Raw genomic sequence first — 24,490 nt, 5'->3', positions numbered from 1 at the left:
TGTTTTTTTTTTTTTTTTTTTTCCTTAGCAATAACTGCTGGCTCCTACCCACACTGTCAGAAGACTGTTTTCACTGTCTTTTTCTACACCTCTCTACTCAATTTGTATGCAATTTGTATGCAACTGTCTGGCCTCAATTTCAATATGTTCTTGATCCCAAGAGGCACATTTTTTTTCCTACGATTTAATATCTTTGCAGTTGGCACCACAAGTCTTGTCATCGAGATGCACACTTAACGTGGTATGGCTTTTTAAATTGATGTTGCACTTTAGAGTTGATGGGATACCAGGATTGGAGGAAATGTGAGAACTCGTGCCTTTATTCAACCCATCAGTCACCTGCAACCGATGTCAGCACTGTACTAGATTCTGGGGACTCTGAAATGGTTTGCAGTCCTTGAAGTTATAATCTGGAGTGGCGAGATGGCCCTGGCACATGAAGAGCCCGAGCTCACTGGCTTGCCATGGGAAGGCTTCTAAGTTTGGGTTGGAAGAAGCTAAGACTGGCTTCGAGGGAAGGTGTACCATGCAGGTTAGGAGGGTTAGGAGAAAGTTGGGAATAACTGGTCTGATGACGCTGTGGATAAAACAAATGGTTGGAGCCAGCAAAGTCTGCGAGGCTGTGTTTGGGAACATGAAAGGGTTCATTGTGGCCAAAGAGGAGGGTGCAGATGGAGCCTGGGGTGTAAAAATGACACCAGAAGGATGGGCAGGGACAGATTGTTGGGGACCTTAAGTATCATGGAAATTAGTTTAAATTTTGAGTCCAAAAGTGCCCCACTGGGAGGGGTGTGTGTGTTATACAAAAGCACCTATCTTGATAGGTGTTTACTAATTCTGCAAAGAAAACAGATGGGGGAGGGAAGGTGGGGTGGGAGAAGGTGGGTAAGGTGATGGCTATTGGAGGAGAAAGAAGAGCGCCTCTTGAAGATTAAAAGAAAGCCTCACTTTAATTAGCCATTAAACTAGGTCTGATCCTGCAGGCTTGAAGATCACCCAGTGGTGCAGCTGGGCTTCTAGTAGAAGATCCTGCATGCACAAGGGCACTGTGTCCTTGCCTCAGGTGAGCTGTGCTCTCAATAGACAGGCTTGTGTTGCATATGAGAGAAACAGCATTTGTCTGTACTTGTTCAAGAATGGCCCGGACGTTCCCACAGATACTTGCCAAATTAGTTCTCCGTTTAGACTGTTTTACAGTTGGATGGGAGCATATGCTCTGGTACTGGAGTACGCATCACAAGGTAATCACAGTGGACATGTCCCCAGATGTTAACCCTTTGGAGTCATAAGAAAGAAGCAGGCACACGGGGGTCATGAAGCCACCATGACATTGATGCTGGGTTCACCTGGCTGTTCTGCCCGTGAGAGATGTCCTGGGACAGATGTGGGAGAGGGAGGAGATTTTCTGACGTACGGATGATTGACTGTGACCCAAGACTTATGATTCTCTTCCTTCTTCACTTCTCGGAACAGGTGCAGTGCCATACGTACACAGGGTACTGCTGGTGTGTCACCCCAGATGGGAAGCCCATCAGTGGCTCTTCTGTGCAGAATAAAACTCCTGTATGTTCAGGTACCGTAGGAAGGTGTGGGAGGAATGAGAAGGGTTGGACAAAGACTTGTTGGTTGGATTCTGCATCTGCATCTTATAGACAAACCTTTAAAGGGTTGCTATGGCAAATGAGCCCCTTTCCAGGTCAGAAGGGTTCCACTGTATGCTTGTTCTGTAGTCGGCTAGATGAAGAGTGTCGGTTTGTCTTATGTGTGACTGTCTTAGTTTGAGTTTGTTTCTGGTCCAGTGCTCTTCTCCTAAGCATTGGCTATAGCTCCTTAGAGCAGAGATGCCACATATTTAGGATTTTGCTGTCATTTGCTGCCTGTAGTGGACCTTGAAATGAAATGCATTTTTGGTATTGATTTTGAAGCCATGAGAGTATAACACTCAAGGCTTCAGTGATTGATTAATGATGTCTATCATGGACATAGGGAAGGAGGGTATTAGCTTCTCTGCCACGTCTTTGTCATCTTTGAATATTGTAATAAATGACAATGAAGATCTTTTCTAATAGTGACCCGTATGTCTGGCTGGTCATCTGTAATGTCTGGGAGATTGAAAAGACTCCAAGTCCCAAAGGTTTCTCCTTGAATGTTCTGATGAGTAGGTCCTAGATCTGGAATGAGCCCCAAGCCCCTTATTATTATGAAGCTCTTCTGATAATTAGACAAGTTTGATGATGACCTATTGGGTTGATCCATAGCAAAGCTTACTTTTTATATTTCCAACTCTGTAGGCCTACAGTATTTGCTGATACGTCAGTCTTGTGGGATTGTTTGTGACGGATTCACAAAGCCCCACCCTTCATCCTCATTAGTAACTCCCTTAAGGTTGTCCCCAAACAGCCAGTCTCACTCATCCACTGTATATATGGATTGGATTTTTACTTATTCCCAACATTAAATGCAATCAAAGCACAAAATGTTATGCTAAAACCTAGTTCCAAAGACCTTCAGTTTATGTCAATGTTTCCCTGGGTTTTACGTTTTTTAAATCAAATTTGTTCTCTTAAAAGAAAAAAAAACCTAGCCCTTTGGTTTAAAAAGGAAAGTAAGTGGAAAGAGTACTAATGTACGTAAGAATTCATGCTAGGATCAAAATTTACAGGCCAAAAGGGAAGTTTACTTTATTTGTGGTTTACACAGAAACTGGAAACCTTAATTGGGTTAGTATAAGGAGGGGCAGGACTTGGGCCTCCCTGAAAGTGACCTGGAACCCTCCATTTAAAGCAAACAAATGCATTAGACACAAGCCTCCTGCAGGATAAGATAACAGGCTCCTCACACAACTAGCATATGGAGGAGTGTGATATGGGTTAGGAAAATTGGAATTCTCAGTTTTCTCTTATGGGCAGCATCTCCAGAGAGGCCTTTCTACCAAGTGGGTTTTTCCTGCACACATGGAATTGACCTTCAAGGAGAGGGCAGGTGCTACAGAGCCAGGCCTGGATGACCGGTACGTGTGTCATCCCAGAAGAAATGGGGCAAATGTTTGGCCAGAACACAGGCTGCCCCCTCCTTGAAGAACAGGCTGTGTCTAGAAAATTGTTTCCATGCCTCAGACTATTTGGCCCATTCGGTACAATTGGGCCCACAATTTTCTACTTAATGCAGATGGAAAATCACCGATTTCCTGCCCTGACCAGCAAGGGATGTCAATCATTGCGATTTCAGTAAGAGGGGGTTTCTTTTCAGTTGGCCCTGGTGACTGGATGTGGGTCAGAGCATGGAGCTGGTGAGAGGAGAGTGCGTGCAGGGTTGTGTAAGTGGGGGACAAGTATCGAAATGTTTGCATTACGTGGATGTGAAGTTTTGTAAAAACTGGGTCAAGATTGGTTCCAGGGGACCTGGCAATCATAGTTCATCTCAAAACAGTCTAGGTTATCAGTGACATTGATGTTAAACAAACCCTACTCAACATGCATGTGCACACTAACGTTGTATACAGTATCCCTGGTGTATATACAATACATATATACATGACCATGTGCTCATAACATCGGGCTTTGCCAAGTGTTTGACGAAAACCAACCACAGTGCCATCTGAATCTTTTGCTTCTGTTTCCTCTCTTGCCCAAGGTCCAGTCACCGACAAGCCCTTGAGCCAGGGTAATTCAGGAAGAAAAGGTGAGTGAAGTTTTATGCTTTGCCTAAATGTTTGCTTCGAAAGCCAGCATAAGCAGGGTTCTTAGCTGAGAGAGGAGGAGTCTGCGATGAAAGCTAAATGTGACTCACATTTCGGTTTCCTCTCTGAAGCACTAGAGGTAAGGATGGCTCAGATAGTGGTGATGACTGAACTGTCATTGTTTCTGAGGAAGAAGAGAGAGGGTGTGAGACACAGAGTTGGGTAGGGACCACCTTTTTGTGAGCCCCATGGATCTCTGCTCTCTGGGAAGTTCAGCTGATCAACTACCAACAGAAGAGAAGAAGACGAAGGTAGAGCACTCATGCCTACCCTTGGCTCTCTTGTTCGTAAGCTCATTTGAGTGTCTTCCCTCCCCTGCCATTTTCCATGATGTATTTCCCGAAGGCCAGGATGACTTCATGTGTATGCAGCCAGTGCAATTGTCTTGAAATTTTCAACCATGTTGCCTCGACACCAAGAGTATGGTGATGTGTACAGAGGCAGACGGGACACATGTCTGATGAGTGTCTGCTGCCAGGCCGTCAAGCTTAAAGGTTTTATTGTTGTTGTTTTTGATGTTTTGTTTTAGTTTAAACCCAGAACAACACTAACCAGCAAATTACATACTATCATTACAATTCAAGAGATAGATAGATAGATAGATAGATAGATAGATAGATACATACATACATACATACTGTGGGATAGTAAAGTTTCTCATTTTGAACTTCTAATGACAGTTTTTTCTGCTTGCTCTTTTTAACAAAGGGCCCACATTTTTGTTTCAGTCTGGTTCTCCCATTTTATATAGCTAGTATTTATATAGCTAGTTCCTGGTGTGTGTGTGTGTGTGTGTGTGTGTGTGTGTGTGTGTGTGTGTACTATGAGCAGCACAAAATCCACACACATAGCAACATGGAGACCAGGGCAGCCACTGGCATCTGCCACTGCACCGAGGGTCAGAGTTAAGGGGCAGAGAAGCGATTTCTCTGAGACATGGTCCTCCAAGAAGCAGAAGGAGGTATCAGCACGGACTAAAACAGTGGGCCCTCAGGCAGCATCTCTTCCTGAGGAAGGGAGGTGAGAAAAAGCGAGGAGATACCTTTTCAAGTCTTTCCCAGAGCTGGGAATGCAACCAGGAATGGCATGATGGGAGATCAGGGATGGGAACTGGGATGTCTCTGTGGAGGTCTGACTTCACCAGGGCTGCCCTTGCAATGTGCCTGCAGGGTTTGGGACTAGGAGATGCTCTCATTCTGCTTAAAGCTGCATGTGAATGCTTCGGGATCCTCCTTGTCTTTGCTTCTGGGTGTGAGAACCTCATGGCAGAGAAAAACCATTGACAGTCATATAAAACTGTCCACCTATCAACAGGAATGAGCACATGACACTGTGAAGCTTGCCACCTGGAAAGGCTGGCTGAGAGGTTTGCATTCCTAACTGGATACCACAGGACTCTCCTAGCTGCTGTGGCCTTGTACCCCATGGGTAACAGTAACAGATAGCTCATGGTCATCCCGAGTCCTACTAAGCCCACTGGAAAAGGGCAGGTGAGCTGCAGATGGCATTTACAGTAGATAGCAGGGGACACCCTTTGTTTCCTCTTAGACCAGCATCAGCCAGCAGACCTGGAGGAGGGTTCAGGAGCCTGACTCCTCCAGGGTGATGCTAAAATGAAGCTTCCCTCTAGGTCAGTGCTTCTCAGACTTCCTAATGCTGTGACCCTTTAATACAGTCCCTTGTGTTATGATTGTTAGTTGAAAGGTGGCTTGTTTCACGCCGAGCCAGCACAGTTCCCACGAAAGAGGTTCTTTATTAAAGGGAGCCTGTGTGAAGACGTGAGGAAGAGAAAAGAGGAAGAACAACTGGGTCAGGGTCTCTGTCTTTTATCTGAGCCATGATGTAGTTGCCAGGTAATGACGTGCACCAGAGTGCACAGGTGATGCAGGTGAGGCATGTGCAGGGAATGTCACCATGGCAACAGATGAAAAAGGGTCCTTGTTGCTTAGGGATGACATCATCGCTGGATTCGGAGGCTAACTGTAAACCACTTCTGATGTTAACAGTGGTGACTCTCAACCATAAAATTAGTTTCATTGCTACTTCATATCTGTAACTTGCTGCTGTTATGAATTGTAGTGTAAATATCTGATGTGCAGGATATCTGATATGTGAGCCTCCAAAGGGGTCTCGACCCAGAGGTTGAGAACCACTGTTCTAGATGGAGCCATTTATTGTCAGCTCCTAGGTCAGTCTTTGCTTCTTTGCCCCGATGGCTGGTTTACTTCTTCCTGAGGGGTCCAGTGAAGGCAAAGGACAGGGCAAGTGGTATGTGGGTGGTGGTGTGTGCTAAGTCTCACTCTACCCTGGTCATCTGAACTCTGCACAGGGCTCTCATTTTCCCTCCACTTAGAGGATCAGTTTAGTTATAGGATCATTTCTTTGTCTGCCATAAGCATATAGAGAAAACAAGTTTGGGCCACCTGTAGGAAGGGCCACTTGAAGCCACACCTGTCTAGGAAGCTGGAGTTTGAATGGCGACAGGGTGTGAGAGGGCATTCGTAATATCCTGTGCCGACCTGCAGAGGTTCCTCTTTCAGCTGAACTGAAGATGGAATGTGCACTGCAGGGCAGCAGGTGGGGACAACACAAAGGCCCCTTGTCTGTGCTCATGCCCACATGTGGCTTCTCCCACCAGGCATCTCAGGAGTTGGGGCTGGCCAGAGCAGTAATGTTGGGCTGCTCCTGGGAGCCTGAGGGGTATGATTGCAGAGAAGGTAGGGCCATAGGTCTGTGGGTGTGAGGGAAGTGGGTGCATGGCAGGGACGGGACCTAGTTTCTCTCTTCCCCAAACTCTCTTGCCTTCTTGAACATACCCCACTGATGGGGCTGGGAAGGATCAGTTCTCTCTGCCGAGAAGGAATGAAAAGATGCATTGTGCGACTGCTTAGAGTCTGGTTGCCAGCCAGGAATTAGGCCTTGGAAGGAGAGGAGAAAGGCAGAGTGCAGGGAGCGGGGGTGGGGGGGTGGGGAAGTGGGTGGGGGGTGGACAGCCAGAGAGATAGCATGGGGGGGCGGCCAGGCAGCACCAGGTCACCACTGCTTGGCTAGGCTGGGGGGCCTGGGTTGCTGTGGTTTCTGGGTTCACAGGTGTGGGGCCTGAGGGAAGAAGTGGGGGAGGAGGGGACCACTGTTATCTTCCCCAGATGCGCGTGCTCTAGGAGGGGAGGAGGGTCACAACTTGAGACTATTTACTTAATCCCCAGGAATGTCCTCTCTTTGCTCTGTTCTTTGTGCCCCTTGTGTTTAACTGACTCCTTTATGGGCACATGTGTGGTAATTAACACGCGCAGTGTAGGGCCTGGGCCATGTGTTTGAGTTTCAAATATCCATTGATCTGGGGCAATCTCATCCTGCTGCCCTCCCCCCCTCCTCTGGTCCTGGTCCTTGAAGATAGATGGGGGTGGGGTGTGTACATGGGGGTGGTGCACACCTGCACCCACATATGTTTTATTGATGCCATGGAGGCATATCTGAAAGAAGGAAGAGGACCCCAGCAGTCCCTGCAGCTCTACTGCTAAAACAGCTGGAGGCTGCAGGACCTGAGAGATGGACTGGCTGATTTGGGGTTTGCACTAATGAAGTCCAAGGGGAAGTGTCTGGGGAGCAGCAGGCTGTGCTTCCAGACTACTGACTGATCTGGAGCAGCTTGTGTCAAGGCAGGCGGTGAGCTTTCCTGACTCTTTTGTGGCTGGAATGTAGAACTCTAGGTGAGCTTGCAGGATAACACACCGGTAGAGGGTGGGGCACTGCCTTTCTGTGTGCCACCCCATCCCCACCCCGTGAGGTACCAGGATGATAACTCTCAACCTCCCTGAGGAGACTGGGGAGTGGTAAAGAACAGTGGATGGAAGGATCCAGAGAACATGTGCAGAGCTGTTTTTAGTGTCCCTCTTGAAGGCTCAGAGTCACAGAGCCCTGCGTCTGATGCTGTGACAAACTGCCAGTAAAAGGAAGTTTTCTGAAATTTTCTCTTTTTCCTGTAAGAGGTCTGAGAGTTTGTTGTTCAAAGCAAGTGAGAAAGAAACAAAACCATGGATGTAGTCTGCCTAAGTTTCCTTCAGGAACTTCTGTATTAGTCAAGCCAGTCTCAGAAGGCCCCAACTCACCTTTCATGGGTAGAGAGTTTTTACTGGCTGCTCCAGGGTGTGCTCGAGTGCTTGAGTAAGGAGTGAGTCACATTTATTTCTCCGAGGTCCCCTGTCTGTGTCTCTAGTTTTAGAGAATCTGTGGAGTCTGGTCTGCAGGAGGAGGCCAATCTGGGACCTGTGCCCCTCAGGAGGCGGATCAAAATGTACTGATGGGTGGCTTAGGCCAGGGGTGATAGGTAGTAGGTATTCCAGGTGAAAGAGATGCACTCTGCAGCCTCCAACCTTGGCCTCACAGTTGAGGGCCAGGGCAATGAGCAGACCTGAAGGAGATGTGCTCCAGTGCCCTGAACCTGGCTGAGATGCACCAGGGTGGCTGTCCAGGGATAGCCTATACGTGAGCATCATCCTTGAGCCTATGATTTTAACCTGTGCTGCGTTTGAGTGGAGATTATAGGACTTACACATCCGGGAGGGCTTCTTAATCAAATGAGTATTTGAGTCCCTGGTTATATCAGTAACTGTCGGTGTTCTGTGTTTGCTTCTTTTGTTGGGTAAATGTTTATTCCGGAGCTCACAAGGCTCCTGTTTGTTACAGCTACTGAGGTTGTAGCCTTGAGTGAAAATGGTGAGAACCCCAGCCTCCTTTTGTGGGGCTCACCCCCATTGGGACCATTAGGTCCTCAGCCTTTTGTGATGGAGGTAATCTTCAAATGGATGTGAATCTTTCAGGAGCCAACAATTTCTGGATTATCTTGTCCCTTCTGCATGTAAGAGGAGGTGGGTAGTCTCCTCCAAATAGTTCTGGCTCATAGCTGCTTTCTCTGAGGAAAGACCCTGGTAGGGGCTGCCTGGAATGAGTGTGGACTTTTGGCAAATTCTCACACCCTTTGGGTGATCGGTCCTAGAACCTTTGGAGTGCAGGTGAGAGAACTCAGGGCTTACAGGCCAGTGGGAATAAGCTTGTTGCCTCATTGTTCCTGAGTTAAGTTCAAAATGGAGAACACCAACTTAGAGACAGCCCGGAGTGAGGCTATGTGCCTGGATGTGTCTCAAGGCCATTTCTTATTCCTCAGCTCCAGGTCTGAGGGCCACACTGCACCTGCACAAAGGTGGATGATGACCTGTCATTCCCAGGTCTCACTGCCCTGATTCTGTACCTTCAAGAAGATAGATATGAGATTTAGGGCTGTTTATTGTCAGATTTCTGTGCAAAGGCAACACATCAGAGTAGCTAAAACACTTCTTAAAAGGGGAAAAAAATTAGGGGGAGTAATTTTTATCTGTTTTAAGACACAAAGCTATGACAATTAAGACGGTGATGTGTTTGTTGGAGGAAGGACAGAAAAACCTACGTTTATAGAGAAGAGAGAACCCAGAAACACCCACAACAGAAGTCTGATAGAGAGACAAAGGTGTAGGAAGGGCATCTCCCAACCCCCAGCCAAGGGTTCTATAGCAATTGGCATCCACAGGCCAAACACAGTAGAAAAACAGGGGCTGGAGAAATGGTCCAGCAGTTACGAGTGCTTGCTGCTCTTCCAGAGGACCCGAGTTCAGGTCCCAACATTCACATCAGGCACCTCCTAACACCCACAGCTCCAATTCCAACTCCAACAGATCAGACACTGCCTTCTGGCCTCTGTGGACACCTGTCTGACACAGACACTTCACTTATGCCTAATTAAAAATAATATAAAATTAAATAAACAGAAAAATGAGTAGAAAATTCTTAAAACCTCAACCTCAATGTCCTGTTTTATGAAAAAATAACCCAATAATGGATCATAGTCCCTACTGTAGAATGTAAAGCTGTTACAACTTTTAAAAGAGTCCTTGTGAATATTTTTACCACTCAAGACTTGAGGAAATATTTACAAAACATCTGCCGGACATAGGACTTGTGTCTAGAGCATACAAACAACTCCATAGACTCAACAGTTAGAAAAACTTTAAATTAACAAGTGGGCAGGCTACATATGTAGACACTTCACCAGAGCCGATCTACAGAGGGCAAAGAGTTCATGGAAGATGTTTGACTTTATAGGAAATGCAAATGAAGACCATGGTGAGCTGTCACGATTTAGGGGGTTAAAAATAGTCTCCATACTAAATGTTGGGGAGGTAGCAGAGAGGCTGCATCCCTCATCCACTGCTGGGGAGGATTTAAATAGCACAGCCAAGATGGGAAATGCTCTGGAAATCCCCACCTCCTTCACTTCCTCTCTCATCTCCCTAGCTCTCCCCTTCCCCCTGTCTCTCCTTTCCTTTATTCCCCTGACAGTCTGGGTCATTCGGGCTAAATCCTAAACTCATGGCTCTATGGCTTTGCCCTTCTAAGTGCTGGCATTAGAGGCGTGAGCCACCCTGCCTGACTGACTGAAAGCTTCTGTTAAAAAGAAAATTGAAGCATATACTTGACTCAAATTTATCAATTATATTCTAGAACGTTATTTTATGAGATGAAGACAGCCACACAAATAACTCATAAGTCATATATGGCAGCTTTATCTATGATGTCAAAATAGGGACAACCCAAATGTCCTTCAGCAATCGAAATGAGCCGTGTCGCACCTGTACCGCAGATGACACTCAGTGTATGCTGGAACTTGGAAAGGTCTCAAGGGCATTGTGCAAAGTGTATACACACACACACACACACACACACACACACACACACACACACACACACGGCCTATCCCAAGAGATTAGATACTACACAATGCCAACTTAGAAATGGCAAGATTATAGAAATAGAGAGCAAGCAAGGAGTCGCCAGGTGAGAATAGGGTGGACGGGACGGAAAGTGTGACCATAAAGAAGAGACCTATGGGAGCCTCTGTGGAGATGGGGTAGTTCTGTATGACAGTGATGTGACATGAATCTGTACATGGGCAAAATGATTCAGAGCTGTAGACACATGAATAGGTGTGTGTGTGTGTGTGTGTGTGTGAAACTGCTGGGGTCTGGGTAAGATAGAAGGTGCCCATATCAGCTTCTTGATTTTGATCTATCCTTCTGAACATACATAATTCCAGTCATTCGTATTCACTCATGGTCAAACCCTCTGTATAAAGTAGAATGTGACATTGTATTTGTGTAAACTTAAACACATCTTTTCACAATAAGGCATTTTAAAGAAGTTAGTTGAGTTCTGTGTGAATCCAGTCTTTAACGGATTCATGTGCTACAGGTGCCTCTTGCTCTATCTTCCTCTCCCTCCTCCTCCCCCTTCTCTTTTTCTCTTCAACTTCTCTTCCTTTTTGTCTATCCGTCATCTGCATTCCTAGCTAGCCTCAGGTTGTTGCTCTTATTCAGAGGAATGCATGACTTGATGAGGGGAAAATGCTTGCAAAAGCCAGCTTTGCGCTTGTTCTTACGTTGAAGAAGAAGTGTGCAGGTGGGTAGAAACAGCTGTGAAACATGGACCTCTTGCTTAGGAGTGAGCTTCGGGTGTCTTCACTGGTCAGCTTTCAGCCCGCTTAAGAGCCTCCTTAACCAGGAGCCATGCGTTTCAGGAGATGCTGGGGTTAGCAAGCATTCCATCCTCTTGGAGTGGCCCGGGATAGCGTCTTAAGAGACTTTTGCAAACATGCTGCTCAAAGAAGTCACCGGGACTTCCGTACTCCACCCTGAATCACACAGATCTGGTTCCTTCCAAAGCAAGAACTTTGTTGTCCTCTCAGGCATCGGTTTAATCCCATAAAAGATGGAAAGTGGTGTCATCAAAGAATATAAGGGAGTGTCACAGTGGTTGATGTGGTTTGAGATGAGTTCAAGAATCTGAGGGAACATGGGCTTGTTGAGGAACCTTCTAAATCTCAGGTTGGGGGTGGGGACCACTGGCTAGTTATTTATTTATTTATTTATTTATTTATTTATTTATATTCTTATTGCTCACACTCCACCTCAGAAAACCCCAAGAGATGCCATTAATACAGATTCCTCCTGCGACCCTTTGACACACTTGCTTTTGAAGGGACCTGGAAGAGAAAGGTCTTTGTATGTGGTCAGAATAAACTCATTGTACACCCAGACAATTAACTCCTCAATGGACTTGCCAGCCCCTTCAAAGGGCCAGCCTGCTTCCCTGGATCTCTTGGGCTCTATTCAGTCCCTTAAGCACACCAATGTTTTGGGGGTTTTGTTTTGTTTGTTATTCTGAAAAGTCTTTCCTTGAGAATAGTCAGAGCAGATCAGCATTGTCTTCAGGCCAGCATTTATCTCCCCTCGCCAGCGAATGTCAATCAGAAATCAAAAAGCCAAACAGAGGAGGCTTTGAACAGTGTCATCGGGGGTCGAAGTGACTTCCAGCTGTCTGTGCCTGGGCCAGGCCTTCTCTATGCACACACACACACACACACACACACACACACACACACACACACTGCCTTTATAGGCTCCCAGATCTCATGCAGGGGCCGCACCTGCAAGGACAAGGCATGGCTGGGGGCTGGGCAACCTTGGAAAGCCAAATGTGGTGGCTCAGGGTCTGGGCAGTTTTCAAAGCTGCTCACTGCCTCTGAGGCCTGACTTGCACTGAGATTCACGTCTTTCATCTGTCTGATGGCTTTCTCTTCCCTGGCTGATGGTGCAGCCAGAGGAGGAAAGCCATGGGCCAGAAACCAAGCATCACAAACTACGATAATGGGATTATGGTTGCTGGTCTTAGCGTCACACTTGAGAAATTCTCTCATTTGCCTTATTTATTTGTTTATTTTTATTTTCAAATATGTATTTTTTCTCCTTTCTATAAGGGATTTATAATCTTTGGAACCTTCCTTTCCACACTGTTCTCTCCTCTGTGCTCTGGAAGAGTGTTTGGGTGTTAAGGAGAAATAAAAATCTTACTATTTGAGGTAAAAAAAATCATCCAGAATAAGCCCCAGGCACGAAAGTATCACACACACAAGTAAAGTGGGACTCAGATATATTTTTCTTTAAAACATGTGGACAAGTTCTCTCTCTCTGAATTAACCCCTGTTGCAGTGACCTAGCCGCCACTGCTGGATGAATTTTTTGCTGGTGACTTTGGCACTTCATTTTAGTTCAAAGAGCTTTTATTGAAATGTAACTTACATACTAGAAAAATAAACAACCTCACTCATTGTAAATGTAAAGTCCAATGAATTTAGCAAATTCCTAGAATCATACAACTGTTACCAGAGAAAACTCTGTCACCTCCTGATAGAACTTTTAGGCTGTTTATAGTCTATTCTCTCTCAACCTCTGCCTCAGCACTCACGGAGCAGGTTGCCTTCCAGGACACTTACTTTTGTAAATCTGTGCTGTATAAATGTGGTGTTATTATAGGAAACAGTTGCATCTGTCTTCCACTTAGTATGTTTTTGAAGGGTGTCAGATATACATTTTTATGTTTTCGTTATTTATTCCTATCTAATGCTAACTAGTATTCCTTTATATGGACATATAATTTATCCATTTACCAGTTGATAGACATTTGGTTGCTTAAACCTCTGAGGCTTTTTGGTGAGATGGCTCAGTGGGTTAAAGGGCTTGCCACCAAATCTACAACCCAGGTTAAATCCCTGGAACTCCATGGTGGAGGAGAGAACAGACCCGTAAGTTATCCTGTGACTTCTACTCAGGTACCACGGCATTCATGTACCTTACTCTTCCAACAAGTAAATACATACACAGAAAAGTCCAAATTAGAACCCGCTGTATTTGAGCAATGCTGCCACATTTGTGTATGTGCCTTTCTGAGTATATGTTTTTATTTCTCCTTCATAAATTCCTAGGAGTGGAAGTTGGGAGTTGAAACCTTAATTTGTATTTTTTTTTTTTAAATGAAATTGTCAAATTATTCTTCAAAGTGTCTGCCAGTTGTATGATTCCAGTAACAGTGAAGAGAGGGTTCCACTTTCTTCAGATCCTTGTCAACACTTGGTATTGTCTGTCCTCTATTTTAGTCATTCTTCTGAGTACTTAGTTGTATCTCGTGAGGTTTTTGGTTTGTTTGTTTGAGACCGGAACTTACTGTGTAACCCTGACTGGTCTGAAATTCACTAAGTAACACGGGCTACCCTTGAACTTGTAGAACTCCTCTTGCCTCTGATTTACAAATGTTGGGATCACAGGCAAATAGCACCATGTTCATCCTTCGTGCATAACGGTGTCTTTCCTAATGATGAGTGGCATTGAATATGATTAGTGTGTTTTTACTTCTATGTCTTGTGTGTTTTTACTTCTCTCTCTATGTCTTGTGTGTGTGTATGAAATGCTTATTAAAATATTTTGCTTAGTTTTAAAATAAGGTTGTCATTTTATTGAAATATATGGTTTACTCAATATTAAAATGATAGCAACTTAATTCATAAATTCAGTCTTAAAAGTAAGTAATGTGAATAAGATGGTTAGGACTCCTGGAGAAAATGGCTCCTTTAAGAGTATGTTTGAGTTACCCACACCTATAGAGTGCCTCTGTCCTGCAGCTTAGTATGCAGACATCTTGTTTACAGAGGATAGTGCTACCCAGAGAAATAAAGTGATGAGTTTAGGTTAGGCAATGTATGGATATAAACGAGGGCCAGTGTAAGGTCCCACTAGGAATCAGAAAGCCAACAGTACATGTAGAATCCAGGGCCCAGTGTGTGGCCTGGTGCTTCTCCAAGGTTTGCCAGGAAGCAGAACTGCTGTGGACCTTGGACCCAAGCCTTGAACCTATGTTTATTAAAAAAAAAAAAAAAAAAAAGAAGAAGTTCTTATTTGCTAGGTCAGGAGCCAGATGCCCAGGTGCCCGGAGATGATGGTTAGAGGGCCCGTTGGATTTGGCTTGGCTTCCTGGCTTTGGGGTGTGCTGGATTTCACAGGTGGCTCCTGGCAGCAGGGTACCTTGACTTTTCTCACTTCATAAAGCTTTCCATCTAAAGCCTCCCTGTACAGAGCAGCTGTATCTCTTCACCCTCAGTGACCCTGCCCAGCAGGACGACTCAGCCCCCTGCCTCAGCTTCATGCTCTGTGGGCTTCTGTACCAACGTCTGAGCAAATCCATGGAGCTCCCCAAGCACCACAAGTGCAGATCTTCCCCAGAAAGACCTCCACGCTCTCCACAGGTCTTCTCTGCTGATGGATAGACCAGGTGGCCAGCCCAGGCTTTCATCTGGATGCCAGGAGAAAGAGGAAGACTACTTTTAGTTATTTCGCTCCAGAGAGAGGTAGTTCTCATAAAGACATTTTAACGCCTACATCAAATATGAAATATTACTTGAGCTGTTGGGTTTGGACCTCACTGTTGACCTCTTGCTTCTCCTTTGCGAGTGCTCAAGGCTCCTAAGGTGAAGCCACCCTGTGGGGATGTGATGGAGTACACTGCAGCTGAACTTGTTCACACTGACTTCTGCATCTGACAGAAGTGACTGGACCAAATGTACAGTGCAGGCACCAGGAGACTCCATTCAGGGGCTTGTGTTGAATTCAGCGGAAGGAGATGTTGTTAGAGCCAGAGAAGTGAGGTTCTTTTAAAACATAACATTGTGTGATTCTTTTTGGTGTTTATTCTCTCTCAGTGACTTCCAAATCAAGCTCACACGGTTGACACCAAAAGATGTCCATTAGGGATCCAGCTTGGGGCAAATCAGATAGTCAGCACACCGGAGTGTGAGCATCACTTTCTGCTGTTTCATTTCTTGGGATGATTGTTGGATAGTCCCGCATGGCTCTGGCCCCAGTGAGATTTGGGTCTTGGTGTCAGCACATGGCAGTGATACAGGGTCAGGTGTCACAGCATTGTCAGCCTGCTGGCCTCAGTATCCCGGGGGACGATGTGGATCTCTGAGGGTTGACACCAACAAGAGATCAGAGTTGTTTTCTCTCCCTTCTCTGATAAGATTCGGGGAAATTACTGAAAGTACCGGAGCCCTGGAAGGAGGGGACCTGTTACTATTGGTGGTCTGATTGGTGTCTCACAGATCATCTGAGAGCTAGCCTTCTAATTTCTAGCTAGCCTTCCTAGCTAACGCTCAGGGGATACAGTGTTTCATTCCAAATGATCTCTGGGGGGTCTTGGGAGGGGAACAATGGTGTGTAATCATCAAACTGGCTGAGACAATAGCTCTCCACCTTTCTCCTCCCATGTGGGAAAAAAACAAAGAAAAACCTCTAAACTATTCTCAAGATGAACAAAGATAACTCCCTTCCCCTTTTCTGGGGGGTGGTAGTGGAATGGTTTCTCAGGGATTGAGAAAAACATACCCTTTTCACATATACAGTACAAATGGGTGTACATGGTACAGGAATGTTTATTTTCATCTATCTATTAAAATTTTCTTAGGCAGTGACTGGAGAAAATCGTCTAAAAATACTCTTTAAATGGGCAACAATGAAAACAGTTGCAAAATGCTCCTCTAAGCTGAGGGTCTTGAGCCTTGATAAAAGCAGAGTCGTGCCAGGAAAATAAACAAATTCTGCACTAACTCCTGATGCATGGAGTTCTTGCTCTGCAGAAAGAGCTGCCAAGGGTCTTGAGTGATAAGCCCTGGGACTTTGTGACTTGAAGCACCCTGCTCTCATCAGTTGTGAGAGAAATATCAAAGCGATCTCAGCAACTTCCCAGGTTGTTTCCCATCCTACTCACCAGCCTGCTGCTGGGAATTTCAGAGTGTGCTGTTCCACAGTGTAAATGCTCACAGGGAGGCTGATTTTCTCCAGCATGCTGGAGAAAGAGATATGCTTCTTATCTTCTTTGGTTAAGGCAAGGATGGAGAGACAGCTAGTTGTATAGAAGGAAGTAGCACCCTGGTCTAAGCTAACCAGGGCCATTAGGAAAGTTTCTAACCTGCTTACCTTGTACTGGAGGACAAGGAAGAAAGTGAAGACAAGCTTTCAGGCCATGGGGCTGCCAGCGTTAACCCAACCTACCTAGACAAAGCTCAGGGAGGCTGGGGGAGCAGCTTCCTGCCCTGTTCTGCTGTGGTGTGGGGGATGGGCTGGGAGATTCCTACAGCATCTTCAGGTTTATGAGAAAGGGGCCTCCGTTGCCATGAGAACTAGCTCCTTGTGAGTCCCTGGGATGAGCTCACACCTGGATTTGCTTTATTGTTGTCTCTGTCCGGCTCTGCTCCCCTGCTCTCTCTTCTTCCTTTCCCTTTTTCTTTGGCCTTGTACAAACCCCAACCATCCAACAGTTCTGAGAGTAGATAGTATTTACCTCAATAATGGTAGTCTCCTTTCGTTTCTTTTTAACCCTCAATTCAGATGATGGCTCTAAACCCACGCCCACGATGGAGACCCAGCCTGTGTTCGATGGAGATGGTAAGCCCGCCATATTAGCTCCTAATCTTAGTCTCGTCATTCATGTTTAGAATTGGGCAAGATATTAGCTTTCCATGTTTGTTTAAGCTTCATTTTTTTTTTTAATTTCAGATTTGGGCAAGGTATTAGCCTTACATGTTTGTTTAAGTTCCATTATTATTATTATTAATATTTTAGTTTTTAATTTCAAATTTTCCCAGTGTAAACCAAGTTGGGTTGTCCTAACCTTTAAAAAATGTGAAGCCTCCAAGCAATTAGTACACACTGTCTACTTCTGGAATGGCCTTCTATTCTCAGGCTTCCTGCCTGTAGCCCAATGTCCAACAAAAACATGGTTTAGACAGACCCTCCCAGATGCCAAGACCAGGGAGTCATGGTGGGAAAGGCAGTGAGACTGGGGGCGTCTCTTCAGCACGTGACTCAGCACTTGCAACTGTACTCTGTGCCTAGAGCAGTGTGGGGTCCTTGTGGGATGAAGAGGAGGTATATGAATGTCAGTCTTGCTCTCATGACAACCACGAGAGAGCTTCATGAACTGAGTTCTGTGGTCCTGGTCTTCCCTGTGATAGACATGTATGGAAAAAAAGATGACTCTTTTTTTGTTCTGGGAAGAGTAGTGAAGATGTGGGTCATAGCTAAAGCTTTTGAGGAGAAGGAAGGAATTGGGGTGTTCGAGGCATCAAGGACTGGCCAGGAGCAAGGAGGGGAAGGTGTGGGTTTTGGTCCACCGTTAGAGAAGCAGGAGAACGTGATTGGGGAGTGGGGCTGACTGGGGTAGGGAATGGGGATTTGGGAGAGTTGAGTTAAGACATTTGGGGGACACATTCTAGGTAAGTAGATGGTGACCAAGTCAAGATCAGGGGTTCTAGGAGGCAAGGGGAGTGAATTGGAGGAGCTGGGGCACAGAAGCACGGCTGCTGCTCAAGGTAAAGGTACTTGGGCTTCTATTCTGTGGGGACTTAACCGAATGCTCTAGATCCCTGTATACAGGGAGAGTAAGGTTTCCAGAAAGCTTGACAGTGAAGTTCAACATTCAGAATACATCACATAGCAAGATTTTACCAGTCCTCTGCTGAGTGTACCTGGATCATTGGACAGAGGAACAGAGAAATTCAACAAAGCCAAGCCTCATGACTAGGGATGCTCCTAGGGTAGGCGCAGCTCAGTGAGAACTGAAAGTTGGCTCTCTATGATTCACAAACACCCTCCTTTGTCATTAGAAAGTATGAGTCTTAGGGGTTTAAGTAGGGGATATAGATGCTGACATCTGGGGAGACCATCTTGGTGCTGTTATATAATATCGGGTTACTGCAAAGTATGTTTGGGTGACCCCGCACGATTTTCACACCATAGCCTACTGAGAGCCTGCAGCTACCTTGGGGTGCCCTAGATGAAGGTACCTGGCGTGTGTTCCAACTGACTGTGACAAGGGGTCACAATATGTGCACAACTCAGTCCCTTCCCCACAAGGAGCAGAGGCTCTGCAGCCTGAATCTGCCGGTGGTTCAGCTGTTTCCTCTAAAATGGTCTCTGTGGTGTGTTTGGCATTCCTTTGTTGATTAATCCCCTTTAAATCTTCTCCCAGGGAAGCAGCTGAGAGGGACTTGGCTTGGCCCATGTTCCTCACCTCCTGGGATAATATTTTTATTCCTTGATGGAGTGGCTTGGTGCCTCTGGACTCTGACCACTCCGGGTCCCAGCACAGGATGCCTTAGTTGTCTCTTAAAAACCGATTGGCAGAAGCACTTCCGTCACAAGGAAGAGAGAGTGTGTTGGCATTGGGATGGGGTTGATATGCCAAGAGGGAGATAGTGGAAGCTTTAATGCCTAGGCTTCTAAAAAGCTTATTATAAATCTGGGTTACATTCTATGTTGTATATTTCTCTTTGCCCACATATGCACATTCATTCTCTCTTTCTTGTTTTTTTCTAGAAATCACAGCCCCCACCTTATGGATCAAGCATTTGGTAATCAAAGACTCTAAGTTGAATAACACCAATGTAAGAAATTCAGGTAAATAACCTTCCTTGAATTATATATGAGTTCACCCTCTGTCCCTTGGTGCCCCATAGTTGTTCTGTGACTTTTTATCATGTGGGCTTGTTTTTCTTCTCTTTGTTTCCTTTTCCCCTCTCCCATCTGCCTTACCTTCCTCCTCCTCCTTTCACCCCCAACCTTACTCCTCCACTGCTTCCTCTTCTGTTTTCTCCCTGATTCCCTTTCTAAGACAGAGTCTCATTATGTAGCCCAAGCCAGTCTCAAACCAGCGCCCTTTCCACCCCAGCCTCCTGTGTGCTGGGGTTGTGCCATTCTGTCAAGTTTTCCATGAGCCATTTAATTTGTATTATCTTCATTTTCTACAGCTATAACATAAGGAGATCAGATGAATTAGCCCCTTCTGGTTTTTATTTTTCTTCTTTTACCATACCCAGGATCAGCTTCTCTGAGCAGTTAATCTGTTTGGATGACAACATTTGTTAATATGTCTTAATATTTGGGTTGCCTTTCTGAATGCCATGCAGGGGAATTTGAAAGAAGCAGACTGGACATATGGAAATTGGACTTCAGGCCCAACAGACTTAGTTCCTCCGTTTTGAGATTTTAAACTGCTTGTTGTCACGCCCCTTCTGAGCTGACCTTTTGAGGTCTTGGGAATGTGATGGTACAGACATGATACATTTTGAACAGTAGTCACGTTTTACTTAAAACAGTATTTGATGCCTACAGAAATTAGACTCAACCAAGTTCACTGGCCACCAATAAAGATTCAGTATTCACCAGCAGGAAAGGTCATAGCAAATCAGAACTGTGTCACTGGCAGGGAGACTCATACTTTCACTTAAGATACCATTATGAGAAGTATCACTTAGTATAATTTATGTTGTAGGCTGAATTTAATGTAGCCCTATGCTTCCCTTGTTGGTGGCTAGGGCTATGAACAAAGGATTCTCACCATTAAAGGGACAGGCAGAGTTTAGTGTGAGCACTGATCAGTGCATGGGTGTGCTATCATTGGCACCTCTACTTTACTTGTGTGCCGGCTCTGTACTACAGATGGTAGATACAGGTGGTATCATGGAGACTACAGTCCAGGGTGTGAGACAGAGGTGAATCTACAACACAGTGGTGGGCTTTCTGTAAGGCTTGGGCTGGTCAGTATTTCTTCGTGTGACTGACTTACTACTGGATATGAGATGGAAGTGTGGGATGAGGACATGAAGGAGGCTGTGTGAGCCCTCTTGGGCTAGAGTATAACAGAATAGTTCATCAGTTAAAGCACAGGCTTTGGAATTGGCAAAATCTAGGTGCATATCTTGATTCTAACACACATTGAGTGACTGTAATCAGATAAAAATCATTTCTTAACTGTAGAGTAAGATCGTGGTCTGTCCTTCAAAAGGTTCACTGAGTTAATGTCTGTGTGTTTCTTGACCGATACCTGGCTAAATGATGAATTGTAAGTATATTCATACATTATTATTATTATTTACATTGTTGGTAACAATAACATGATGGCATTTTGTTTTTGGGTGCTATGCATGCCATGACCCTGTGCATGCTATGTGGGCATTCTACCATTGATCGAAATCTTCAACCCTTGATTTTTGAGATAGTGTCATGATATATAGCCTGGAGTAGCCAGGAACTCAAAAGTTCTCTTACCTCAACCTCCTGAGTGCTAAGATTACAGATGTGTCCACCACACTTTAACCAATGACAGTGCTTGTTGTGGTTAGGGTAGAGGAAGCTAGTGGCACCTGTCTTTCAGAGCTGTAATAAAGTCATGATATTAAGCTCTGATTGCCACCCCTGTTGGTTTACGTAGTTTGTATCATGATAGGGTCATGTTGAGGAATGGTTTCTAGGCAAGGACACCCATCTTCTTCTTGTTGTAGTGATCTAGCTACCTTTAGTTTTCGTAGCCATTGACTCTATAAGGTTAGTATATAGTACAGGATACTTGCAGGAGAGCTAACTGTTCTTTGGAAGAAATAGATCAAAGAAAATTATTAGGCTTTGATGTTTTAGTATTTTCTTAGCAAACTAGAATATTCTTTGTCATCGTCACCTAGGCAGACTAAAGGAATCTTATTGATGGAATCAGGTATAAAAGACACCGTTCTACAAGAGGGTGTAGCAGATAACAAGTGGCCAAACCACTTGACTGTTTTTGCAAATAAGGTTTTATTAGGACCCCGTGACACTCATTCATCTCTGTGCTGCTTATGGCCATTTGCCGTCGCAAGAATAAGCTTAGATAGCTGTCACAAAGCTTATGTGGCTTGTCAAACTTAAAAATATTTACTTTATGATCTTTCACAAAGGAAATTTTCTGTTCCCTGGTGTACGTAATTGAATATGACAGGAGTGGGAGGTATGTGGGCCGAGATTGTCTCACCCAAGTTTTTGGGCCCCTTCATAGACCAAGCAGAAGTAGGATCTGCGGCTCCTGAGATACTCCGTGATGTTCCAGGTGAGCCTGCACCATCACAGGGACTCCTGGGCACTCACAAGACTTGATCCGCTCACCATTCACAAGTCTTACCATCCTGTTCTGGTGCATGCTCTCGCAGCTGGTGGTCAAGGAAGCATCCTGAGGTCTGGATTTTTAGGCAGTGGGGCAGGGAATCTTTTATACACAAACCACATACTGGTCAAAGCAGAGGCTTTGGAATCAGACAGACATGCAGACCTGGTTTCCAAGACTGGCTCTCCTTGCCTGGGGCAGCCAGTCAAATTCTGAGTCTTCCTTTCCTTATATGTAAAATGAGGTTACTGCCCTTCGGCATTTTGTGTAGCTTCAGTTTTAGGCACATAATTCTGGGCACATAGGCTTACCGTAAATGATTTTAAAATAACAAAGCAAAGCTGCTTTGGTGGAATGCCTTTATTGCATTGTGCTAGCTCATTCTCAAATGTTGGCACATTCAGTTAATGATGAGTTAGACTGAGTTAGTTAGACATCCTTTGATGAGAATGTGAGTCCGGCCAATCGGCTTTTAGTGAGGACTGGAACATTAAAGTTAAACACCTGAGATGGCATTTCGTTAGACTTTAATGGAAGACTCTCTGTTCAGGTGAACTTTGCCACATGCACGGGGAGGTCGGAGTCAGACTCTGTGGAGTATGCCTGGATGAGAGCTCATCTTCTCAGCCTTCTCTCAGAAGAAAAAAAAAAGCAATTCCAGTTTCTTTTACACCCCAAACATCCCTTTTTCACACTCAGACCCTGTGACGCCAGGTTTGTTTTCTGGCCTGGGGACTGTTGATGTTGGAAAGGTTCCATTGGGCGCCTGAAGTTGTGCAATAACATGACACACACTTGCCCGCAGACGTTGTATCCAGTCTCCCCTGCTGGAAGTTCTGGCCCTTTCTGGAAAGCTTTCCCATGTGCTCACATGGCTGCTGTGGCCTTTTGAGTCCTTGGCAAGTTCAGCATATCCAGGTTTGCCTTTCTGGTCCTCTGCTTTATGTCCACCTCCCTCATATGTCTCGTTTACAAGCATCCGTGGCTCCGGGAGAACTTTCTGTATCTGGGAAGATGATGTTCCTGGTCAGCTGACACCCCAGACCTTGGGAGCAGCATGTCCTAGAGGAGTGTTGGCCAGAGTCTCTGCTGCTTTTTCAAGGAAATATGAACTCCTGCTGAATTTCTTTCTTCCTTTTTTTTTTTTTTTTTTTTTTTAATCCAGAGTTAGGTATTGTGACATTTCTTAAAATACCTAGCATTTAAAATATGTTTAAGTCATCTCTATTTATAGAAGAAGGTAAAGAGAGAAGATAACAAGAAGTAGGCTTCATCTAACCCTTCATTTCATCCCCAGGTTCTGAGCTGACTATATGAAGATACTTTTAGTCTTTTTTTAAAAAAAAATCTCTTTATGATTTGTGTCTTTTTGTTTCTATTTGGCAAAACACTGTGCTTCCTCTTCTAGAAACTAGGGTCATGGACATGGCCACCATGTTCTTTGTGTGCCATGGTGATGCTCCAAGGCTCCAACATGTTTCCTTTGCCCTGGGAGCTTAGGCTAGCACCTATACCCTCTGCTTTTGTTTTCGCATGCGTATCTTTCCCTTTCCATTCTGTTTGTCTTTTCTACAAAACTCTTTCTTGATATAATCAGGGACTGCAAGAAGGCATCAGAACCTAGCCCCAGGATTTAAATCCTAACCCCCTTTATCCCTATCTCAGTGACCAGCATGCATGTGTCTGTAGATGAAGCACCTTATTCTGTTCCCTGGAGACAGAGCCGCCATTAGGGACTCAAAGTGGAAACGCATTTCTTTGACATTTTGCAATGAATCAAGAGTCCCGTTTCTTTTTTGCAGAGAATGTCCGTGTTAGCTCAAGGCTCATACGCATGTCCCAGGCATGTAGGTGGACAGTATTCTTGCTCTTACTCATTTGGGCGCAACATTGTTCTTCTAGGCAGGCTTCTGGGCCATTTGCCACAGTTGATTCCACGCAGGAAGTTTCTTCTGGAGTAGCTGTTATGACTGGGGTTTGGGGTCACGGAGGCAATGACACCTTCTGGCTGGTTCCCCACCCCCACAAATTTCTACTCTTTGCCCAACTGGAAACCGTGGGCTGATGTAATGACCTGAGGCTGGAAAAATAAACAGCTTGCAAGGAAACCAGTGGTAGCCTTGTAAGCAAATACCCCACAGCCACCTGGAATCTCACACATGACGTGATTGGGAGGAAGAATGAGTAATCTACCAGCATTAGAAACTAGGACTGGCCCGGGCTTGTGTGCGTTTAAAATATCTATATGAAAACACACTTGGTAACTGACCTAGGCTATCTGCCCTTTGAGCTCATGAAGATACTTCAATCCATAATGGCCAATAGAATTGAGATGAGGATGAGGCCATGTGGTTCTTCCCAGGACGTTCCTCTGGCAACAAAGACTTTGTCCTTTTTGTTGTTGTTGTTTGGTTTTTTTATCTTTTGCTGAGAGGAAAGGTGATTGTTATTTGGAGGCCTCAGAGAAAGACCTATGGTCCAGCTTTACTTTGCTCTAACACTGCCTTTCTTGGTTACCTTACTCTGTCACCCCATTGTCTGCTTGTAGCGATGGGATGGGAGTCATGTGGCCATAGGATTCAGCCTCTGGGACTTCCTTTGCCTGTAAAAGTCTTGTTTCCAGAAGTGAGTTTCATGTGCGGTTTGATGTTCCACAGCAAAACCAGGGCCCACTATGTTCCTTTTGTCCTCAGTTGTTAAGCTGCCTAAAAGAGCCTGCCTAGGTACTCTAACTGATTCATCCCGAGCTTCTGAAAGTCAGTGATGACCTTGGCTTTAGTCTGAGAGCCTCCTTTATGTGTGTAAAAATGACTTTGCAAGGAAGCAGGCTGTGAAGCTTATCACCTCACATACAGTATTAGT

General features: G+C 45.1%; 1 protein-coding gene across 3 annotated transcripts in view; it reads left to right on the top strand.

The window, feature by feature from the left end:
- Smoc1 (SPARC related modular calcium binding 1) overlaps positions 1-24,490 on the top strand; it is a 148,778-nt gene that overhangs the window by 99,611 nt on the left and 24,677 nt on the right. For 2 of the 3 annotated variants that reach the window (XM_076921821.1, XM_076921819.1), the window contains exons 4-7: positions 1,474-1,573; positions 3,634-3,681; positions 17,011-17,100; positions 19,033-19,113. In XM_076921821.1, the coding sequence (XP_076777936.1) occupies positions 1,474-1,573; positions 3,634-3,681; positions 17,011-17,100; positions 19,033-19,113 (319 nt within the window). The remainder of the gene's footprint in view (positions 1-1,473; positions 1,574-3,633; positions 3,682-17,010; positions 17,101-19,032; positions 19,114-24,490) is intronic. The other variant, XM_076921820.1, reaches the window with a different exon arrangement.

This window comes from Arvicanthis niloticus, chromosome 23 (genome assembly GCF_011762505.2).
Source record: "Arvicanthis niloticus isolate mArvNil1 chromosome 23, mArvNil1.pat.X, whole genome shotgun sequence".
NCBI classification, from domain to species: domain Eukaryota; kingdom Metazoa; phylum Chordata; class Mammalia; order Rodentia; family Muridae; genus Arvicanthis; species Arvicanthis niloticus.
Note: the sequence above shows the minus strand (reverse complement) of the source record. Positions and strands in the feature narration are given on the sequence as shown.